The sequence below is a fragment of the Danio rerio genome, chromosome 14 (assembly GCF_052040795.2).
Source record: "Danio rerio strain M-AB ecotype USA chromosome 14, GRCz13ab, whole genome shotgun sequence".
Lineage (NCBI taxonomy): Eukaryota > Metazoa > Chordata > Actinopteri > Cypriniformes > Danionidae > Danio > Danio rerio.
Genome location: NC_141034.1, coordinates 49,436,380 through 49,455,518, shown reverse-complemented (window position 1 = coordinate 49,455,518; position 19,139 = coordinate 49,436,380). Strand labels below are relative to the sequence as shown.

The following is a 19,139-nucleotide window of genomic DNA, read 5'->3' as shown; positions in this document are numbered from 1 at the left end:
CAGTTTTGTATAGACTTGAACTGACATTAGATTTGTCCTGGTGATTAATGCTGATCATTCTGATGTTAAATTATTGTGTTAGAGACATATGCTTACAATTTGTAATTTCCTGCTTAAAATCTGTCACTGACTTGATTTTCGTGAATACAGAAGACAGGGTGGGGATTTTTGCATTTCGGCAGGTTTTGGATACTTTTTGGGCTGGAATCAGTCAGCCACATCTGACAACACTGTGTGCGCTTTCAGTTTAATTTTCACTGCTTAGAGCGGTTCTCTTCCCCGCGGCTACCAAAACGATCACTCTGTGCCACAAACTGAATGTTATTTACAACTTTATTACCTGTTATTCACAGCTTATGCAGGTTCTGTTCACTAAAGTAGACTTCATTCAGAGGCATACGCGCGCCCGCTTTCTCTGTGGTAACAGCTGACGGTCAGTTCACTTTATGTGTGATTTTGCTGTAGCAAATACATAACATGAAGACAGAAATTACATTTTTGAGGTGAATTATATCTTATAAATGCAGCAAGTGACTTTCAACACCATTTGGAGTTGTCCACGTTGCTGACAAAAAGTATGTAAAACAATGTGAAGATTTGTGCGGCCACTATTGCTTCTATCCTGAACTTGAATATATGATTGACAGAATCGTAGAAAGGCTGGATTAAGATCGTCTAGGGTGTCGAGTTGAGATCATGATCTTTTTAAGATTAATTGTGCAGGTCTACTGTAGATACTGTATAATTGATCTCCCTACACAAAAGGTTTTCAACAGTTGGCCTGCGGGCCACATCCGGCCCATTGCCCTTTAAAATGTTGCCCGCAGCTGCGCAGACTGATCAGCTCTCGTGTAATAGTAAAGCCTGAGTGATGCACCAAGCTTGTAACGATACATGCATTCATCCCGAACCGTCACGGTACGATGGTCACAGTTTGGTTTACTCTCCATAGACGTAGTGTATTTTTTCTACAGGAAAAATGCTTATACGGCCCTACATCTAAACCCAACACTCACAGGAAACTCACAGTGGTAACAATCGAATGTGAAAAGACTCAATTTAAGAATAATTTTCTAAGTGTTTTTAATTACAAGGACAGAAGGCATGTCCTCATAAACCACCTTAATAGATTAGGTCATTCCTATGTCATTATACAAATTTCTGTCCTTGTAAACAACCAAAACCAACACACATAGCTATCTTTATGGAAACTCCTATAGACATAATAACGTACTTTGTATCCCCTTACCCCAAACCTACCCCTAAAGGTTCCTGAACGGCCACAGCCCTGCAGTTTAATTTCAACCCTGCTTCAACACACTTCCCTGTAGGTTTCAAACAAGCCTGAAGGACTCAATTACTTTGATCAGGAGTGTATAGTGTAGGGTTAAAGCTAAACTGTGCAGAGCTGTGGTCCTCCAGGAACTAAGTATGCCCTAAACTAAACTCTCACAGAAAACAATCTGAATTTTTGTATTTTAAAAATACTTATTTTGTATGCTTTCCACACGTTTACCTATGAAGTGACCCTGTAGTGACATGTAGTTTACAAGGACTCTCCAAGACGTATAGTACTTTATACTTTAAAAACCACCCAACCCCACCCACACCCTCTAAACCCAATCTTTACAGAAACACGTGGCAAAATTAGAAAGACCTGCTAAATATGATTTTCGAAGTGTTTTGAATTACGACACAAGGAATGTCCTCATAAAGCATCATAAAATATCACAACTATGTCATAACTATGTTATTGTACAAATTTTTGATCCTGTAAACCACTAAAACCAGTACAAACACACACACACACACACACACACACACACACACACACACACACACACACACACACACACACACACACACACACACAAAGTGTTCCCAGTAAGCAGTGTGTACAAGAGCAGCAGTAGCCTGTCGTTTTATCTGCTGATAAGGAGAACAAGTCTCCAAAGGTGAAATCTTGCACATCAAAGAGAGCGGAAGAAGATGAATGGCCTGTCTAACACAGATACCAGGTGCAGCTGAATAAAACAGAGCTGTCTGCTGCACTCAACGGAAGAATGGAGAGGAATGTGCCCGAGCACACCTTCACTGCCGTTACATCACGGCTCTGACATCTCAAGCTCTTTTATGCATGCTTGTAGCGCTCGTTTTATCCGTTCAGACGTTCTTCAGTGTGTTATCTAAATTCTGCATGCCTGTGGAAGCCGGATATGATGCACGTCTGATCAGAGGAGCATGCATGACATGACTGAATGTGTGTTTTTAACAGGTGTGTGAGACGAGGGGAGCTTTGTAATGGCAGGTGAGGTGATAGCTGGGTAATCGGCAGGCTCTTGATGTCAAGCGCAGTATCTTGAGTGGAACATGGCGTGATAAAACTCTGAAGTATTGCGAGAGATCAAAGACATACTCTTCACTTTCTTTATATGAGAGGGCTTTAGCAGCTCGTAACAAATATTGAGAGTAGCTGCTCAAAAAAAGCTGACTAGTCAATGGGCCAGTGTTTAGATTTTGTAAATTAAATACCACCATTAGCTACGTTTCCATCCAAAGATACAATTAAATTTATGCGTAAAACTGGAATATCGCATAAAAGACGTCCGAATAAAGCAGTGTTTCCATCCAACGAATCAAAGAGAACAAAATCGTTCCCGAGTAACTGGCGCCAAATATAAGAAAAGCTGAGTGAGTGTTTTGTGTTAAATAAATTACTTGCGCCTTGTAAGTCAAATGCCAACATGCAATGAATGCGTGGTGTGTTTTGAAGGCGTACCTCATACCTTGGAGCTCAGACTCTCTTGACAATTCTGAAGGTCATTAATAATGTAATAACACTAATGCTGAGATGCAGTGCTTAATTTGTGAATTGCTAGGTCCCGGAACAGATCGGAGTAACGGATCCGGCATGTTACCCGAGAATGGAGAGGTGTCGCGCACGAAAGAGGAGAGGGAAGTGGTGGTGGGTTGGTGCGGTGGATGGCGGAGAGGTGTCGCACAGACGAAAGACAGTGGGGCGGGGACAGCACGGGTGAAAGTGAGGAGGGTTGGGGGGTTGCGAAAGAAACTGAAAGTGAATAGCGGACAGGGGAGGAGGGCAGTTGAGGAGGAGTAAAATGAGGTGCCGGATCAGATTTCAGAGGTGCTGAATTCGATGTGTTTCGACACAAATTACGCCCTGCTGAAATGGTCACGGTGTTTTAGAATGACCAAATCAACATTTCAGATGTTTTATAATGTGCTCAGCCTGCTGGTTTGTCCAATCACACATATTTTTATCATCACATGATCTCTTAAATTAAAATCACATGACCTTTTTTATGTACATGCTGGAATTTGTTCAGTAAAAGTTTTCCATCTTAGTTTATGCGCATCTTTTTTGTCGAATAAAACATTTGTCCTATGTGCATATGGTTTAAGCTCATTTTCAAAATATAACTTATCTCTAATACAACAACAAACTCTGTACCGCATCGAATTTCATTCCCTCGCTGTAAATACTCGGGCTCTCGTTTTTTTTCTGCAACCTCGCTGCGCGCGCATCCTGAATGTTTACAAACCGGTAATTCGTCAGTAGAAACCTGTGGCACATTAAGAATGTGAAAAGACCCTGTTAAGTATGATTTTGAAGTGTTTTGAATTACAAAGGTACAAGGCATGCCTTCGTAATTCACTGTAATATAGTAAAACTATGTCATATCACAAATTCCTGTCCCTGTAAACCAACAAAACCAGTACAAACTAAAAAAGTGAAGAGGGTTGGGGAGTCGCGGAAGAAAGTGAAAATGAACAGCGGACGGGGGAGGAGGGTGGTTGAGGAGGGGGATCTGTAAAATGAGGTGCCCTATCAGATTTCAGAGGTACAGGATCTGGATCCGGTGTGTACTGGCACAAAATAAGCCCTGCTGAAATGGTTACGGTGTTTTAGAATAACCAAAACAACATTGTAGATGCTCAGCCTGCTGGTTTGTCCAATCACACATATTTTTATCATCACATGAAATCAAAATCACATGACCTTTTTAATGTACATACTGGAATTTGTTCAGTAAAAGTGTTTCCATCTTAGTTTATGCGCATCTTTTCTTATTGAATAAAACATTTATCCTACTCAGTTATGGGCGTTCGGTTTTTATGCGCATTTTCGAAATTTATAAGCATCTTGATGATCAAAATGCGCATAAAAATAGGTGAATGGAGACATAGCTACTGATACCATGACTTAAATATGTAGATGCAATAGTACAGTATTATAATACTTACATTTATAGCCAGAAGATAAACTCAGAGTTTTTACTCCTTGATTTTAGGGAAATTTCAAAACTCATAAACTCCAATTCTCCAATTCAGTGAGTAAATAAAAGCTATTCAATGTTGTCACACAACTGTGTTTAAAAACTGTGCATTATAGGTCCCCTTTAACATTACATGAGAACCTAATAAAGCAATAAAAAGGCAATTCACAACTCATTTAAACATCTAAATTCATTTCTTTTTAAAATGTGGGGTTAGCTATTCTATATCAATAAGACACTATATTTCCATGCCTCTCAAACACACTTCAAAAGAATACTTAGGAACATGTTCAAATAATAATGCATTGTCGTATGCTTGTCAACGGGACTAATTAGCCTAGTCTTTTAACTCTTTTCATCAGATTTACAGGTCTTTGTGTCCAGTCCTTCAGGCGCTGGAGGCCCAGAGTTCATCTGTGTTCAGGTGTGCTTTCTCTTTCTTCTCTCAGTTGTGCTCTGATGTAGTGCCGTCACTGTGGTTCCCATCGGCATTTTGTTACGCTGAGCCTCTGGGGTCTGATAGACTCGACTACACTACATGTAGGGCTGATAAAAGAGCCCACTTGACTGGCTATTGAGGACGGCAGTGCTGGACACACGTGAGAAGAACAGGTTACTGTTACACGAGGCCAGAAATTTGCATTCAAATGAGTGCAATTATATGAAATAAATAAATAAATACAACAGATATAAACACATACAGCCCCTTACTGTCTCTGATATGCTAGTAATTACAGAAAAACTACACACAGCATACATTTAGTCCTTATTTGAGTTTCAAAAACAACACACAGCACATAGCCCACAGTCAAAGCAAACCTCTCGTCTGTGTCTGTAATCTTCAGCAGCACATGTAACCGTCAGAACCGGTTAGGACTGTCATTCCAAGCTCATAATAGTCCAATAGGCAATAATAAACATGGCAGTTTGTTCATGATTTAGTTTGCTGAAACAATTTGCTCCTGTGCATTGTCGGGTTTCTCCTTTGTTTTTTAGCGCTTTACTCTCGTTTGTCCTTTTCTTTTCTGAAAGGATCAGATGTCGGAAGCTTTCAATAATCATGTGCATGTTATTTACATTAGCTCAAGAAGTTCCTTATTTCTAATATAGACATGATCAAGAGCTCCCTGGAGAAAGTAAAACTGCTTGCGCTTTAGACTGCCTCGTAAACCAACAACAGGACACAGCAGATTTTGTTTTTCTTGGCTTAGTGGCTGTACAGCAAGACAACAAGGTTTGTTAGAGCTCGGGTCAACCATGGCTCGTTATTATATGCATATAGTATTACAATGTAATGTCTCAGCTGTGTATTTAAAACTTGCCATTTCCTTTGTTTTATTCTGGCTAGCTCTAGAGCAGGGGTCACCAATCCTGGTCCTGGAGGGCCGGTGTCCCTGCAGGGTTTAGCTCCAGCTTGCCTCAACACACCTGCCTGGATGTTTCAAGTATACCTAGTAAGACCTTGATTAGCTTGTTTAGGTGTGTTTGATTAGGGTTGGAGCTAAAATCTGCAGGACACCGGCCCTCCAGGAACAAGTTTGGTGACCACTGCTCTAGAGCGAGTGACGTAACTCTGTAAACCAATAGCGTTCAGCTGCGCGTCTAGCTTCGCCTTTTGGTACCCTTTAGGCCTGTTGGTACCCTTTGCAAAGGGTGACAGTGGCGAGGTGGCGTGGCCGATAGCCATGGGAACGGAATGAGGCCGCCACGTAAGTGGATACACCTGTGACGCGCACTGGCCTCGAATCCTATGGAAGGAGCTCTGGACTATAAGAGGAGAAACGATGGCAGAGGAAGTGGAGAGAGGACCAGGCCCGGACATATTGTTTTACTTTTGCTTTTCAGTCCGTTTGTTTTCGTCTCCTCACGGAGACTGCCGTCTCTGTTATTAATAAATATTTTAAAATTCGTCGGTTCTCCGCCTCCTTCTTCCAGGCGGCCAAAGAGCCGTAAACTTCATTACAGTGACCAAAAAGTGGTATGGTACGGCTCGCTTTTTGGTACCCTTTGACAGTGGAAACAGCTTTAAAAGCATACCGAAACGAACTGTACCACTCAGTGGAAATGGGCCTTAACATACCCAATACCCCCTCTGACTTGAAATAAACCAATATCCTGAGTTATTCAGTTGCTAGAACAGTACTCAGACTCATCCGCTGTGGAAAAAACCTGATGATGACGATGAGTGCGAGTCGACTGTCTGTTCCCTTGCAGCACACTCTCTCATTGAGTTTGTGATTCAACCTTTACTTTAAAAGTAACTCAAATAATATTACTTATTTTTAAAAGTAATGCGTTACTTGTTACTTATTACGCAATGTGCGTTACTTATAACTTATATATTTATAACTTATATACTTATATATTGCCGCCAACATTGGTTAGATACTCATATCGATATATGCCTCATAGAAACATTTCTAAAGTAACAATAACAAACTAACAAAAAAAAAAAAACGTAAATCATAAAAAACATAGTAATTTCTGTGTTATTATAGATGATAAATATCGTATCTCCCTAGTGTGAACAAACTGTGAAAAAAAAATGAACGTGATTCACCTCTGAAAGAAACTAGTATAATCACAGGACTGACTGGATGTTTTCAGGCTGCTCTTCATCACAGGTGACACAAATAGGGTCTATTAGGCCCCATTAGGAGATTATGAGGTGAGAAAAGAGCGAGGCCTGTGCAGCCCGAGGCCTGGCAGAGGTGTAGGGTTTCCACACACAAACTCTTCATGCTCAGATTATGGCACTGATAGTGTGAAGCCCCAGGCCTGAGAGAGGGTGGTCTGAGCGTGTTTTATATCACCTGAAACATACACAGCCCCAGGGGTGAGGATGGGCTGAGGGTGCCTCATATTAACTTGGCAAAGTCACAAATCTCTGATTTAAATGAATATATATATATTTTTAGGATGCTTTACAATATTATATTTATGCATATACATGTTTATTTAGTACTGAAGCCAAATCTGGAGCTTATCAAACTAAATAAATTACGATAATTGCAAAAATTGGAAGTCCAAATTTGTATGTTAGGGAAAATAATAATAAAAAAAAATGTAAAAAGAGCAAAACAGAAGAGAGAAATAAAACATTTTGTATTTAGCATGAATTTAAATGTATTATATTTCTATTTTTAAAGGTGTTTGGTGGCTAAAATAGTACTTTTAATAAAAATACTTGTTGAATAAATGTATTATGTTCAAATGCACCAAAATATATGACTACAGGTGTAAATCCTGAGGCGGATGAAGGTGACGTCACCCTCCCATCTGAAGGTTGCCCTCGCCCTCGCATAGTAGTCATACTAGCAATCATATTTCCATCTGTTTCAAGCTACGAATATTTGAAATTACACATCAACAGAAAAAAAAAAAGATTTGATCACAATTTGAGCACTTGCAATCAATATACTTCATCCGCAGCTGTTTTTCAGTCATTTATAAGTCTCGTTGTCCATGTCAGAGCTACAATTTACGATGTTTTTGTCAGTCTTTTGGAGATTTAGTCATTGGTAACGATGTTATAGCAGGTTGGTGTCTGCTTTTATATTCGGTGTCGGATTAATATTTGCTGGTAGGGAAAAACTTTTTGTTTACTTCTGCTATTTATACTTTAATTTGCATTTCAATTTATTTATTTATTTCACTTAACTGCAAATTAGAATAGAAACGGTATAAAGAGCACACAAACATATGTACAGACAGTGATAGGTGAACATTGTTATCGGTAAATGATGCTAATATTTGGCTCAAATCCATCAGTTTCCCCTTTCTGGCTGTTCTTTCTATGAATGAATGATGTAGAAGCACCGTCCATGTGTGTTTCCTTGTCAGTTAGTAATGCTATATTTTAGTGCACAACAATTAATCTATCAGGCTTTTTGGCAAAAAAAAAAAAAAAAAAAAGAGAAAGCACAGTTTAATTAGTTATTATTAGATTTTTTAAATTTTCACCTCTCCTGCTGTTGAATGTTTAGCGTATGAGGCGTCTAGGCTAACCTAGCTTCAATTTTGCTTCAGTTATTTTCTAATCGGTTGCCTATCATGTCATGAATATACCCCTGTAATGCATACTGCAGTCCTTTTTTGTCTGGTTTTCTTGGATATCTCAACTGTTTGCCAAAAATGACTAATTATATACCTGGCAATGTCTGACACCGACACATACACATTGTAATGACGTTGCAGGCACGAAAGCTTGACAGGTGTGGAAACAGTAACTAAGGAGGGCGGTGTTTAGCGAAGGGTCAATTGGGTAGACTAAATTGTCTGCAGTGTATGAGTGTGAATGAGTGTGTATGGATGTTTCAATGAGATGGGTTGCAGCTGGAAGGGCATCCGCTGTGTAAAACATGTCCTGGATAAGTTGGCGGTTCATTCCGCTGTGGCGACCCCGGATTAATAAAGGGACAAAGCCGAAAAGTAAATGAACAAATGAATGAACTTTCTTTAAAAACAAATAAAAGAAAAAACTTTTCTCAACCAAACGCTTGAAGTATGAGGTTTCAAAAGGAGCCACATAAAACATATGCCAGAGTAATTAGCGATTCATTCCACTGTGGCAACCACTGATAAATTAGGGAATGAGCCGAAAAAGTTAGAGTTTCTTTAAGGAGAAGGATTTTGAACATTCTGCTGTGGTTTGTAAAGCATGTCTTACCTCTCCTGACATATCTGGAGCCAAAGGAATCAGCGGCCACAGAGACGAATAGATGCCAAAGAAGACGACCCACAATCCAATGCTGCCCCAGATGGCAATATGGCTGAACTGTACAACAGAAGAAAACGCACAGCCCTCATTTAGCCGATAAACACAGTCAAACAGCACAAAAACCTCATCTGAGGGTTGCATTACTATTGCAGACTAGGAACATGCATAACAACAACACTGAACGCTCATGAATTTTACATCAACACATGCTAAATCACAAGCGGGCACATATGGGAGCATGTCCCACCCATGTGTTTTGGTTTAATCACATGATCATCAAGCATCTGAGGCTTGAAATTTGCACATGTGAAACATTGGAAACACGTGAGAATGAAAACCACACAAATATCATGCGTGTGAAGTTTACTTGCAAAATGCAGAGCAGTTCAGTGAAAAAACAAACAAACAAAAAAAACTGCACACTTTTAACAATCATGTAATCATTTACAGTGGCATGCGTATATATTTATACAGCATACATGGCTCAAAGATATTATGTGGTTTTCAAACATCAAAAAAGTTATAGCACAACAGAGCATTATATTTAGTATTTTAAGTGCAAATTAGATTTAATTCTTTGAAGTCTTTTTTTATGAAAATATAATGTCTATCAGGAGTTTGCATGTTCTTCATGTGTTGGTGTGGGTTTTCTCCGGGTGCTCTGGTTTCCCCCACAGTCCAAAGACATGCGCTATAGGTGAAGTGGATAAACGTAATTGGCTGTTGTGTATGAGTGTGTGTGTACGTGAATGCTAGAGTGTATGGGTGTTTCCCAGTAATGGGTTGCTGCTTGAAGGGCATCCGCTGCGTAAAACATATGCTGGAATACACGGTGATTCATTCCACTGTGGCAAGTCATTTATTAAATAAAGAAAACACTCACGCAGCTTCTCCTGCCACAGCAAATCCTATTTTTACTGTTGATATTTGGCGCCAGTTAGTTAGGAAGTGACGATTTTGTTCTCTTTGACTCGTTGAATGGAAAACGCTGCTCCCTGGTACCACCTCGCACTCGATTGAGCACAATGGGAGATAGATCTTTTAGCTCAATGGCTTGTGATAGTCTTGACACTTTTAAATGTCATCTAAAGACCGATCTTTTTAAGCAGGCTTTCCTTGAACAATTTTTTATCATGTTTTTTTATCATGTTATTTTATATTTGCGATGTGCGTTTATACCTGTTTGGTCGATGGTTGTTTAGTAATGTTTATTATTTGTTTTGTTTGTTTAAGCATGGCTGTTGATGCTTATTGTAAGGCGACTTTGGGAGTCTAGAAATAAATATGTCATTAAAAGATGCCATTTATAAATAAAATTAATTATTATTATTATTAGTTTTAATAACTCATTTCTATGTAAATGATTTATTTTATCTTTGCCATGATGACAGTAAATAATATTTGACTAGATATTTTTCAAGACACTTCTATACAGCTTAAAGTGACATTTAAAGGCTTAACTAGGCAAGTCATTGTATAACGATGGTGTGTTCTATAGACCAGTGGTTCTCAAAGTGGGGGTCGGGACCCCCTGGGGGGGTCGCGGGACAATGACAAGGGGTCGCTTGGTAATATCCAAAACTCAAATAAATTTTATTAAACTATTAGAATTACCATATTTTCATTCATAACCGACAGAATATAGTTAATAGTTGCATTAAAGAAACAACAACATAAAAATAACAATCAGCCATCAGCCTTTAATTTTAAAAGCAAAATGTAATTAAATCCATAAATGACTTTAAAAAAACATTATATGGCTAATAGACTATTGCATTTTTGTGTTGTCAATAAGCTCATGTTTATATTTGCCTAAAGTTGTGTCTGCAACGTTTACATATTTACAGTACAACCACCTTGAAAAATGGGGGTCGCGAGCCACTGATATGATTATTTTTGGGGTTGTGGGCTGAAAAGTTTGGGAACCCCTGCTATAGACAATGGAAAAAATAAATATTGCTTAAAGGGATAATAATATTGACCTTAAAATGGTTAAAAAAATTACAGTTTTTCTCAGTCGCTTTGGTGCGTTTCTCACAACACCAGTGCATTTCTGAACAACAGTTAATGCATTTCTAAAAACAATTAGTACAAACTGCAAAATCTAGCTGATAACCTGCAAAAGCGCATCTCATGCTCAAAACGGATAGTTCATTCCTCAAAAGCAAGTATTGATGTCAATCAAAGTGTCAGTGTCATCAAAATGAAAAGTCCTGACAGCATTGTTTATGAACAAGATACTCAAATGGCTTTGTCATGTTTTCATTATGACAGTTTACTCTGGACATTTTTTCAATGCAAAACAGTCAGATTTTGGTGACACTTCCTGAAAATGCTCTAGACAGCACTGTATTTTATTTGCACAGCCATTTTAAAACTACAGCAAAGTTAGACATCACTGTATTTAGTGAGGTATCTAAGTACAAGACACTGAATATGTATGTTTCACATTTTTACTGCACATGCTCGTTACAATCCTAATTTATTCCCAGCATTGTGCAAAAAAATAAACACACCCTTATTTACAACAAACATAAACTCCCTTTGGGTTGAACTGTGCACAACTGTAAACAATATTGCAGAACATATTGGAACTGAGCCTACAACATACACAGGTCTGTAAATCATTCATCAAATTGTTCAATTTTAAAGACATTTTGAGCAAAATAAAGATTTAAATGTGTAAAAAAAAATTAGCTTGACACATTTTGACAACTAGTTTAACATTATTATATGTAATGAATCAAATAATGAAACAAGGACTATTAGTTTTATATGGAATGACTATTCAGCATTTACAAGTTTAGTTCATTTTGACGGACATGACATAAGCGAATGAGAATGTTCTAAACAGCAGAGAGTTGTATGAAAACAATTGATGCATGTCCGAAAGCATCTGCAATGTGTTAAAAAGAATGAGAAACTGCTACTAGGATGTGCACAAATTACTAATTGTTTGGAGAAATGCATTACCTGTTGTGCAAATGTAAATAGTGTAGTGAGAAATGCACCAAAGCGACTGAGAAAAACTGTAAAAGCATCTTTTATTCTAGCCAAAATAAAGCATTTAAGACTAAAAAAAAATTAAAAAAAATATTATAGAAAATACTGTAAAAAATTCCTTGCTCTGTTAAACATAATTTGGGAAATATTTAAAAAAAGAAATATGTACAGGAGCTATACACACAAATTAAAGTAACTGCACATCTGAATAAGTGCTTTGATTAGCGACATGAACATGACATCATCTCCAAACACTTTTCCATGAGATCAACAGCAGAAGAAAAGGCCGACAGAGAAGAGCGATGGGGTGGAGGAGCGTGTTCCTACTCATAAACGGACAATGAAGTCAAAGGAAATGGGAGGACACAGTGAAATGGGAGAGAAAGAGCTGCTGCACGCTCACCATAGTCCAGGACGACGTCTCCAATCCGGCCTTCAGACACACAGTGATCACCACGAACTGAGAAAGAAAGATGACACAGGCTCTTATCGGAGTTTGCATACACACATATAAACAGTGGAGATTATACAGAGCTCAGATCTAATGACAGACAGGAACGTCCAAACACATTCTGTTTGAAGTGGAGCTTGAAATACAGCAGATCAAGCTTGGGTTTTGTGTCAGTGCATAAAGAGTTGAAGTAAAAAAAAAGGAGTGAAAATCCTCAACGCAGCCAGAGTCGACACAGAAGGAACATTTCACAGCGGGACAACCGGGACAGAGTGTCAAGCGACGGGCAGAACACAGAGACGCTTTGTGGAGATCTGAGGGAACCGAATGCACTTACTGTATAAACCATGTTGCCTAACAGGAGATAGTCTGGTGTCTTTCCGTTTCCAAAGACCGTATCTGTGAGGAGAATCAACAAGAAGGCTTTTAGAGTGAGGGATTGCATGCTAACACACACACAGACGCACACACACAAGTCAGCAGGCCAACGATAGATAATACTCCATTAAGATGTTGAGCTCAAGAGGGCAGGACAGCTAACTTTCAAACAGATATAAGGAGCAGAATGAACATTTACATTAAGAGATGGTGATGTTGGTCATGAGTTACTAGAGTTACTGGGTTATTTGTAACTACACTAAAAGATATCTGTTCATTAACAATTTCCATATTTAGTGTTTCCCGCTTTTTTACGCTGTGATTTGCATTATGGGATGCTGAGTTCCGCTCTGTCGACTTTTGATGTTCAAAATTCAACTTTACAATTTAACAAAGTGAAGTTTATTTATAAACTAATGCCGAGTTCAGACTGCATGATTTTCAAAGTAGTCGTGTCACAGATGTTTTCACACTGCATGACTATCTGGGCTAGCGTTTCGTCGCTGCTTTGTTTACACTGCAAGATGGATCGGCGACAGGGGGTTTCACATTGCATGACTTTACTATAGGAACAACCGCCAACGCTTCCTCCAAACTACGCCTCACAGCCAAAATCACGTAGTATATCTTTTGTTATTAACTACATAATGAGAAAGAAGCCTTTAATGGGGTAGAAAATTTACATATTTGCTCACCTGGATTTAAAGGGAATTAGCCATTTCTCCTCAACTTAAGTTGATAATAAACTAATTTCTTTCTGTATGAAACGTCAAACAGACACGGTTGCTCCTGAGTCCTGTCAAACCTCCACTAGTTTTTCCTCTATTTCATGGGTCCAATTAAACCGAAAATGAGCGCTTTTAACTTCTCCCCCTGCCTCCCGCTGGTCTGCAGCAGGTATACACACACGCACACACAAGTGAATGCTGCTCTCTCATTGGCTGTAGGCGATCGCTGATGTTATTTTCAGTCAAAACTCAATTCACACGGCATGATTTGAATCTCCGACAGCTCCAGACATTTAGCACGCCAAATATCTCAAAGGCATCAGCGAGTCATCGGCGAATCTCTCAGATCGGGTCTTTGATAGTTCATACTGTGTGATTGTCAGTCATGTACATAAGCACCGATTTGCCTGTGATTTCAGGCATTTGTCGGCGATTTCTCAAAACCTGTCGGCGAGCCAAAATTGGGGCTAAAATCACGCAGTCTGAACTAGGCATAACTTGGAGAGGATCATGTGCTTATGATTGCTTGCTGCTGGTCTCGCATTATTCAATTCAAAACCTCTAGAACTGAGTTTCTCAGCATTTTGCAAGTGAACATTAAAAAGCGAAATACTTAAAAAAAAATTATTTAAAAATTATGTTGTAATGCGGCACGGTGGTTCAGTGATTAGCACTGTCGCCTCACAGCAAGAAGGTCCCTGGTTCGAGTCCAGTGGGCATTTTTGTGTGGAGTTTGCACGTTCTCCCCTTGTTGGCATGAGTTTCCTCCAGTTTCCCTCACATACCAAAAACATTCGGTATAAGTAAATTGAGTAAATAAAATTGGCTGTAGTGTATAAATGTGTGTGCAAATGTGAGAGTGTATGGGTGTTTCCCAGTTCTCAGTTGTGGCTGGAAGGGCGTCCACTGCGTAAAACATATGCCAGAATAGTTGGTGGTTCATTCCACAGTGGGACAAATGTCTGATATTCTCCAGTATTTCAGATGAACTAGTGTGCTTTATTTCAGCAGTATTAGTCATTCTTCAATTGCGAGCGAGGATGATCCAAAAGCATACGTGCTTTGGCACAGTGCAACACAAAGGACACCACATGTGCATCAGGAAGGTGTGTGCGTGTGTGTGTGGTGCTGACAAGCTGTCAGTCAGAGAGTCTCCAGTGCTTTGTTTAAAGAGCAGGTCTGAATCTGACTGTGTGGTCCTGAAGTCAGCCAGATATTTGTGCTGACATACACACACATGCACACACACACAATCTGTTCACGCGATTCACACTCATTTGTACATGCTTAAACTTATTTAGACATGTAATGACCACAGTTCTAAAAGTACGCCTCAAAGTTCTCCAAAGAATTATACTGTACCATTATTTACTACTAAGCTTCATTAAAGCTGTCCATATGACTTGTTTATACATCTCCTCTGAAGCCACGCGACAGATTAAAGGAGCTCAATGTTTGTTCACACTTGTTTTGGTTTCATTAAAGTGAGCTCCGGTGCGATCTAACCAAAGCAAATAAAGAACACGACTTCACAAGATGAGACCACTTTTCTTAGCATGAACTGTTTTACCGCCAGCCGGTGTTAATGCTCATTTTGAAGTAAGGCATGGGAAACGAGCAAAGGATGCAGGATTTTGAATAAATATCCCTTAATTAAAAGTTTTTACAGCTGCTTGAGGTAGTTAAAAAGGGTTAATGACAATAATAGGAGATGGATATGCATTTGCTAGTTAAACTCTGACGTATAGTGACCGTTACACCCATTTGATCGGTTGTCTTCACTATGCTTGCCTTTGTTTACTGTTGGTTGCCAGGGGGACCAATACTACAGTTAGCCACTCTATTAACTTGATGAAATTGCATCTAATTCACATTTGGAATTTTGAGAAAACCTGCTATAGTAGTTATGTTGCCAATTACGGTACAATAAAGTTTCGTAAACTGGTAACACTTTATTTTGATAGTCCATTTGAATATTAGTAGACTTTCCACTTAATATCTGTTGATACCGCTGCTGAACACACATTTAACTGACTATAAGAAACTTTGCAAGTACATGCCAACTTACACTAACCCCAACCCTAACCTAACATTCTACTTATCATCTAATGAGAATTAGTTGGCATGTACTGTAGATGCAATGTAACTTAGGCCCCGTTTACACTAATGCGTTTAAACGCATAAGTTTTGCTAGGGTTACGCCATCCGTCCACACTACGCCGGAGTTTTCGAGCACCGAAAACGAAGCGTTTTGGAAACGCTGGAGAGGCCGTTTTCATTTTAAACTTGTGCTGCTCCGTCTCAGTGTGGATGAGGGAAAACGGAGACATCTGAAAACGGAGGCGGGGCTGCCGAGATTCGCTACCTGATTGGGGCTTTTGTATCATTGCGTATCCTTCCCTTATTCGTCAAGCCCCTATCACATGACTATAACACATGGCTTTAACGCTACCGGAAGACAACAGACCAGCCTTCACTGTAAACAACAACATGGACACAGCAATAGGAGCGTTGTTTGCACTATTGTCTGTTTTAGGTGCCATTGTGTAGATAAACTCTGCCTTTTTTTACTACAGCAGCTGCATATATTCGCTAGAACGCGCATGCCTAGAGTGCGCGAATGGTCACGTGATATACATTTTTTGGTGGCGTAGTGTGGACGGAGATATGTTCAGAAACGCTAGGTGAAACGCTAGTGTGGACGCGGATCGTTTTTGATCTAAAACACCGTTTTCAAACTAAAACGCACTAGTGTAAACGGGGCCTTAAAGTCAACAAACGGCCCATCAAAACAGAGTGTGACCCAAAAACTGTGTGTGACAGAGGAATAGTTAGTGCCTCTTGTACTTTTACACTTAGATTTTATAAGCTTTAGCAAGCTCTCAACTGAAAAAAACAAAAAAAAAAAACAAAACACGTTTACAATGTTGCCAAATAATAAGAAAAAAAATTCTAAGAGCAATTTTACGTAATGAGATTGTAATGAGAATGTAATTTTCTGAAAATACATGATATAATAGTCCACATTTAGTTTATTTTTGTATTATTATAATTAGTATTATTGTCAAATTCATTCATTTATTCATTAATTTTCTTTTCAGCTTAGTTACTTTATTAATTTCCGCCACAGCGGAATGAACCGCCAACTTATCCAGCATATATTTTTTACGAAGCGGATGCTCTTCCAGCTGCAACCAATTACTGAAAAATATCTATACACACTCATTCACACACATAACCAACGGACAATTTATTCTACCCGGTTCACCTATACCACGTCTTTGGACTTGTGTGGGAAATGCCAACTGACCCAGCTGAGGCTCGAACCAGCAACCTTCTTGCTGTGAGGTGAACGTGCTAACCACTGTTCCACCATGCAGCCTTATTGTCAAATTAGTGCAGTCTAATGATATATTTTTATATTAATTACAGGATCTGATGATCAATTAATTGCAAATAAATATAATATAATATTTGCAGACTGTTTGTTGCAGCTCCAAAATGGCTTTATCTTTGTTTTTTATGTATATATAATTTTTTTTCACCTTTAATTGGGATAGAACAGTGGAGGCTACAGACAGGAAAGTATTGGGAGCAGAGAGAGAGTTGAAGAGTCGGCAAAGGATCTCGAGCTGGGAATCGAACTAGGGTCACAATGAGCACCATGGTGCTACAGAATATGTCAGCGCACTTAACCACTAGGTTATTGGCGGCGACAATGATTTATTTTATAATGATGGCAAGTAAATAATGACAATTTAGCTTATAGATTATATATCACAAATATTTAATAAAATTATACTGCAGATAAACTAAAAGCCATAAACGTTAATGTCTTAATGACTCATTTATCCATTTGATTCGTTTAAAGAGTCGACCCACTCACATTTACGTGTCCACTCATGCTATTCAGTACAAAACCAGCACAAAAAAATCATTTAAATATTGTATGTGCTGCTCAGGTAATATTTTTAGCTATATAATATGAACAAAAAAGCCACATATAAGCCATTTTACCCCAGGATCTTGAATTTTAGGGAAATATTTTGCATTATATCAACTTTATCAAGCAGTTTAGTCTTTTTGTCTTGCATCCTGTTCAGGACAGGTGCAATACACATTTGAATGTATTATTTTGCTCTATAAATATAACTAATGTGTTAAATCAACACATTTAACACATTTTATATAGACATTTTATATATGTGAGTGTGTTTCGTGGCAGAAATAAAGATTTAAAAAACACAATTAATGACAGAAATTTCACTTTTGCGAGATCCATTGATTCGAGTGTGTAGGAATTAATGATTCTGAAACATGTAGTTGAAGTCAAAATTACTAACCCTACAGTGATTTTTTCTCTCGAATATTTCCTAAATGATGTTAAACAGAGCAAGGAATTTTCCACAGTATTTCCAGTAATATAGAAAGTTTTATTTTGGCTATAATAAAGCAGTTTTTTTTTATTTAAATATGAAACATTTTAAGGACATAATTATTAGCCCCCTACAGTAATTTTTTTCAGATTCTCAACTGAACAAGCCATCATTATACAATGACTTGCCTAATTACTCTAACTTGTCAAATTAACTTAATTAAACTACATTACCTGACAAAAGTATTGTCGTTGATCCCAGTTGAAGAGCAACAAACAATAACTTGACTTCTAGTTGATCATTTGGAAAAGTGGCAGAAGGTAGATTTTTTAGATGAATCATCTGTTGAACTGCATCCCAATCATCACAAAGACTGCAGTAGACCTACTGGAACCCGCATGAACCCAAGATTCTCACAGAAGGCAGTCAATTTAGATGAAGGAAAAATCATGGTTTGGGGTTACATTCAGTATGTGGGCGTGCAAGAGATCTGCAGAATGGATCAAGACCTTTGTGCTGCCCATTACATTACAAACCACAGGAGAGGGAAAATTCTTCTGCAGGATAGCGCTCCTTCTCATACTTAAGCCTCCACATGAAAGTTCCTGAAAGCAAAGAAGGTCAAGTTGCCCCAGGATTGGCCAGCCCAGTCACCAGACATGAACACTATTGAGCATGTCTGGGGTAAGATGGAGGAGGCATTAAAGATACATCCAAATAATCTTGATGAACTCTGGGAGTCCTGCAAGAACGCTTTCTTTGCCATTCCAGATGACTTTATTAAGTAATTTGAGTCTTTGCAGAGATGTATGGATGCAGTCCTCCAAGCTCATGGGAGTCATACACAATAATTAAATATTTAAAAATCAAACCATGATCATATTTTATTTTGGTAAAATAAGCGTTATCTAGAGGCCTTTGCCTTTCATTTAAGCCACTTCTGATACCAATTGATCAACTAGATGTCAATATATTATTTGTTGTTCCTAAAACTAGGATAGGCGGAAAAGACTACTTTTAGGTAGAGTAGTTAAGTCTTTAAATGTGACTTTAAGCTGAATACTAGTATCTTAAAAATATCAAGTCAAATATTATGTACTGTCATTATGGCAAAGATAAAACAAATTAGTTATTAGAAATTATTTATATTATAGTATGACATTATTAGTTATTATTAGTTATATA

General features: G+C 38.5%; 1 protein-coding gene and 1 long non-coding RNA gene across 9 annotated transcripts in view; both read right to left on the bottom strand.

Annotated features, from left to right (window-relative positions):
• Positions 1-19,139, bottom strand: part of atp8a1 (ATPase phospholipid transporting 8A1) — a 332,891-nt gene that overhangs the window by 30,194 nt on the left and 283,558 nt on the right. For all 8 annotated transcript variants that reach the window (XM_087281952.1, XM_087281950.1, XM_087281956.1 and 5 more), the window contains 3 exons: positions 12,810-12,871; positions 12,425-12,481; positions 8,968-9,075 (listed from right to left, as the gene is read on the bottom strand). In XM_087281952.1, coding sequence (XP_087138078.1) covers positions 8,968-9,075; positions 12,425-12,481; positions 12,810-12,871 — 227 coding nt within the window. The remainder of the gene's footprint in view (positions 1-8,967; positions 9,076-12,424; positions 12,482-12,809; positions 12,872-19,139) is intronic.
• LOC147834041 (uncharacterized) lies at positions 4,073-8,193 on the bottom strand. The gene is made up of 2 exons (XR_015508056.1): positions 5,848-8,193; positions 4,073-5,648 (listed from the first exon to the last, which is right to left on the bottom strand). It is a non-coding gene; the product is annotated as an uncharacterized LOC147834041 (long non-coding RNA).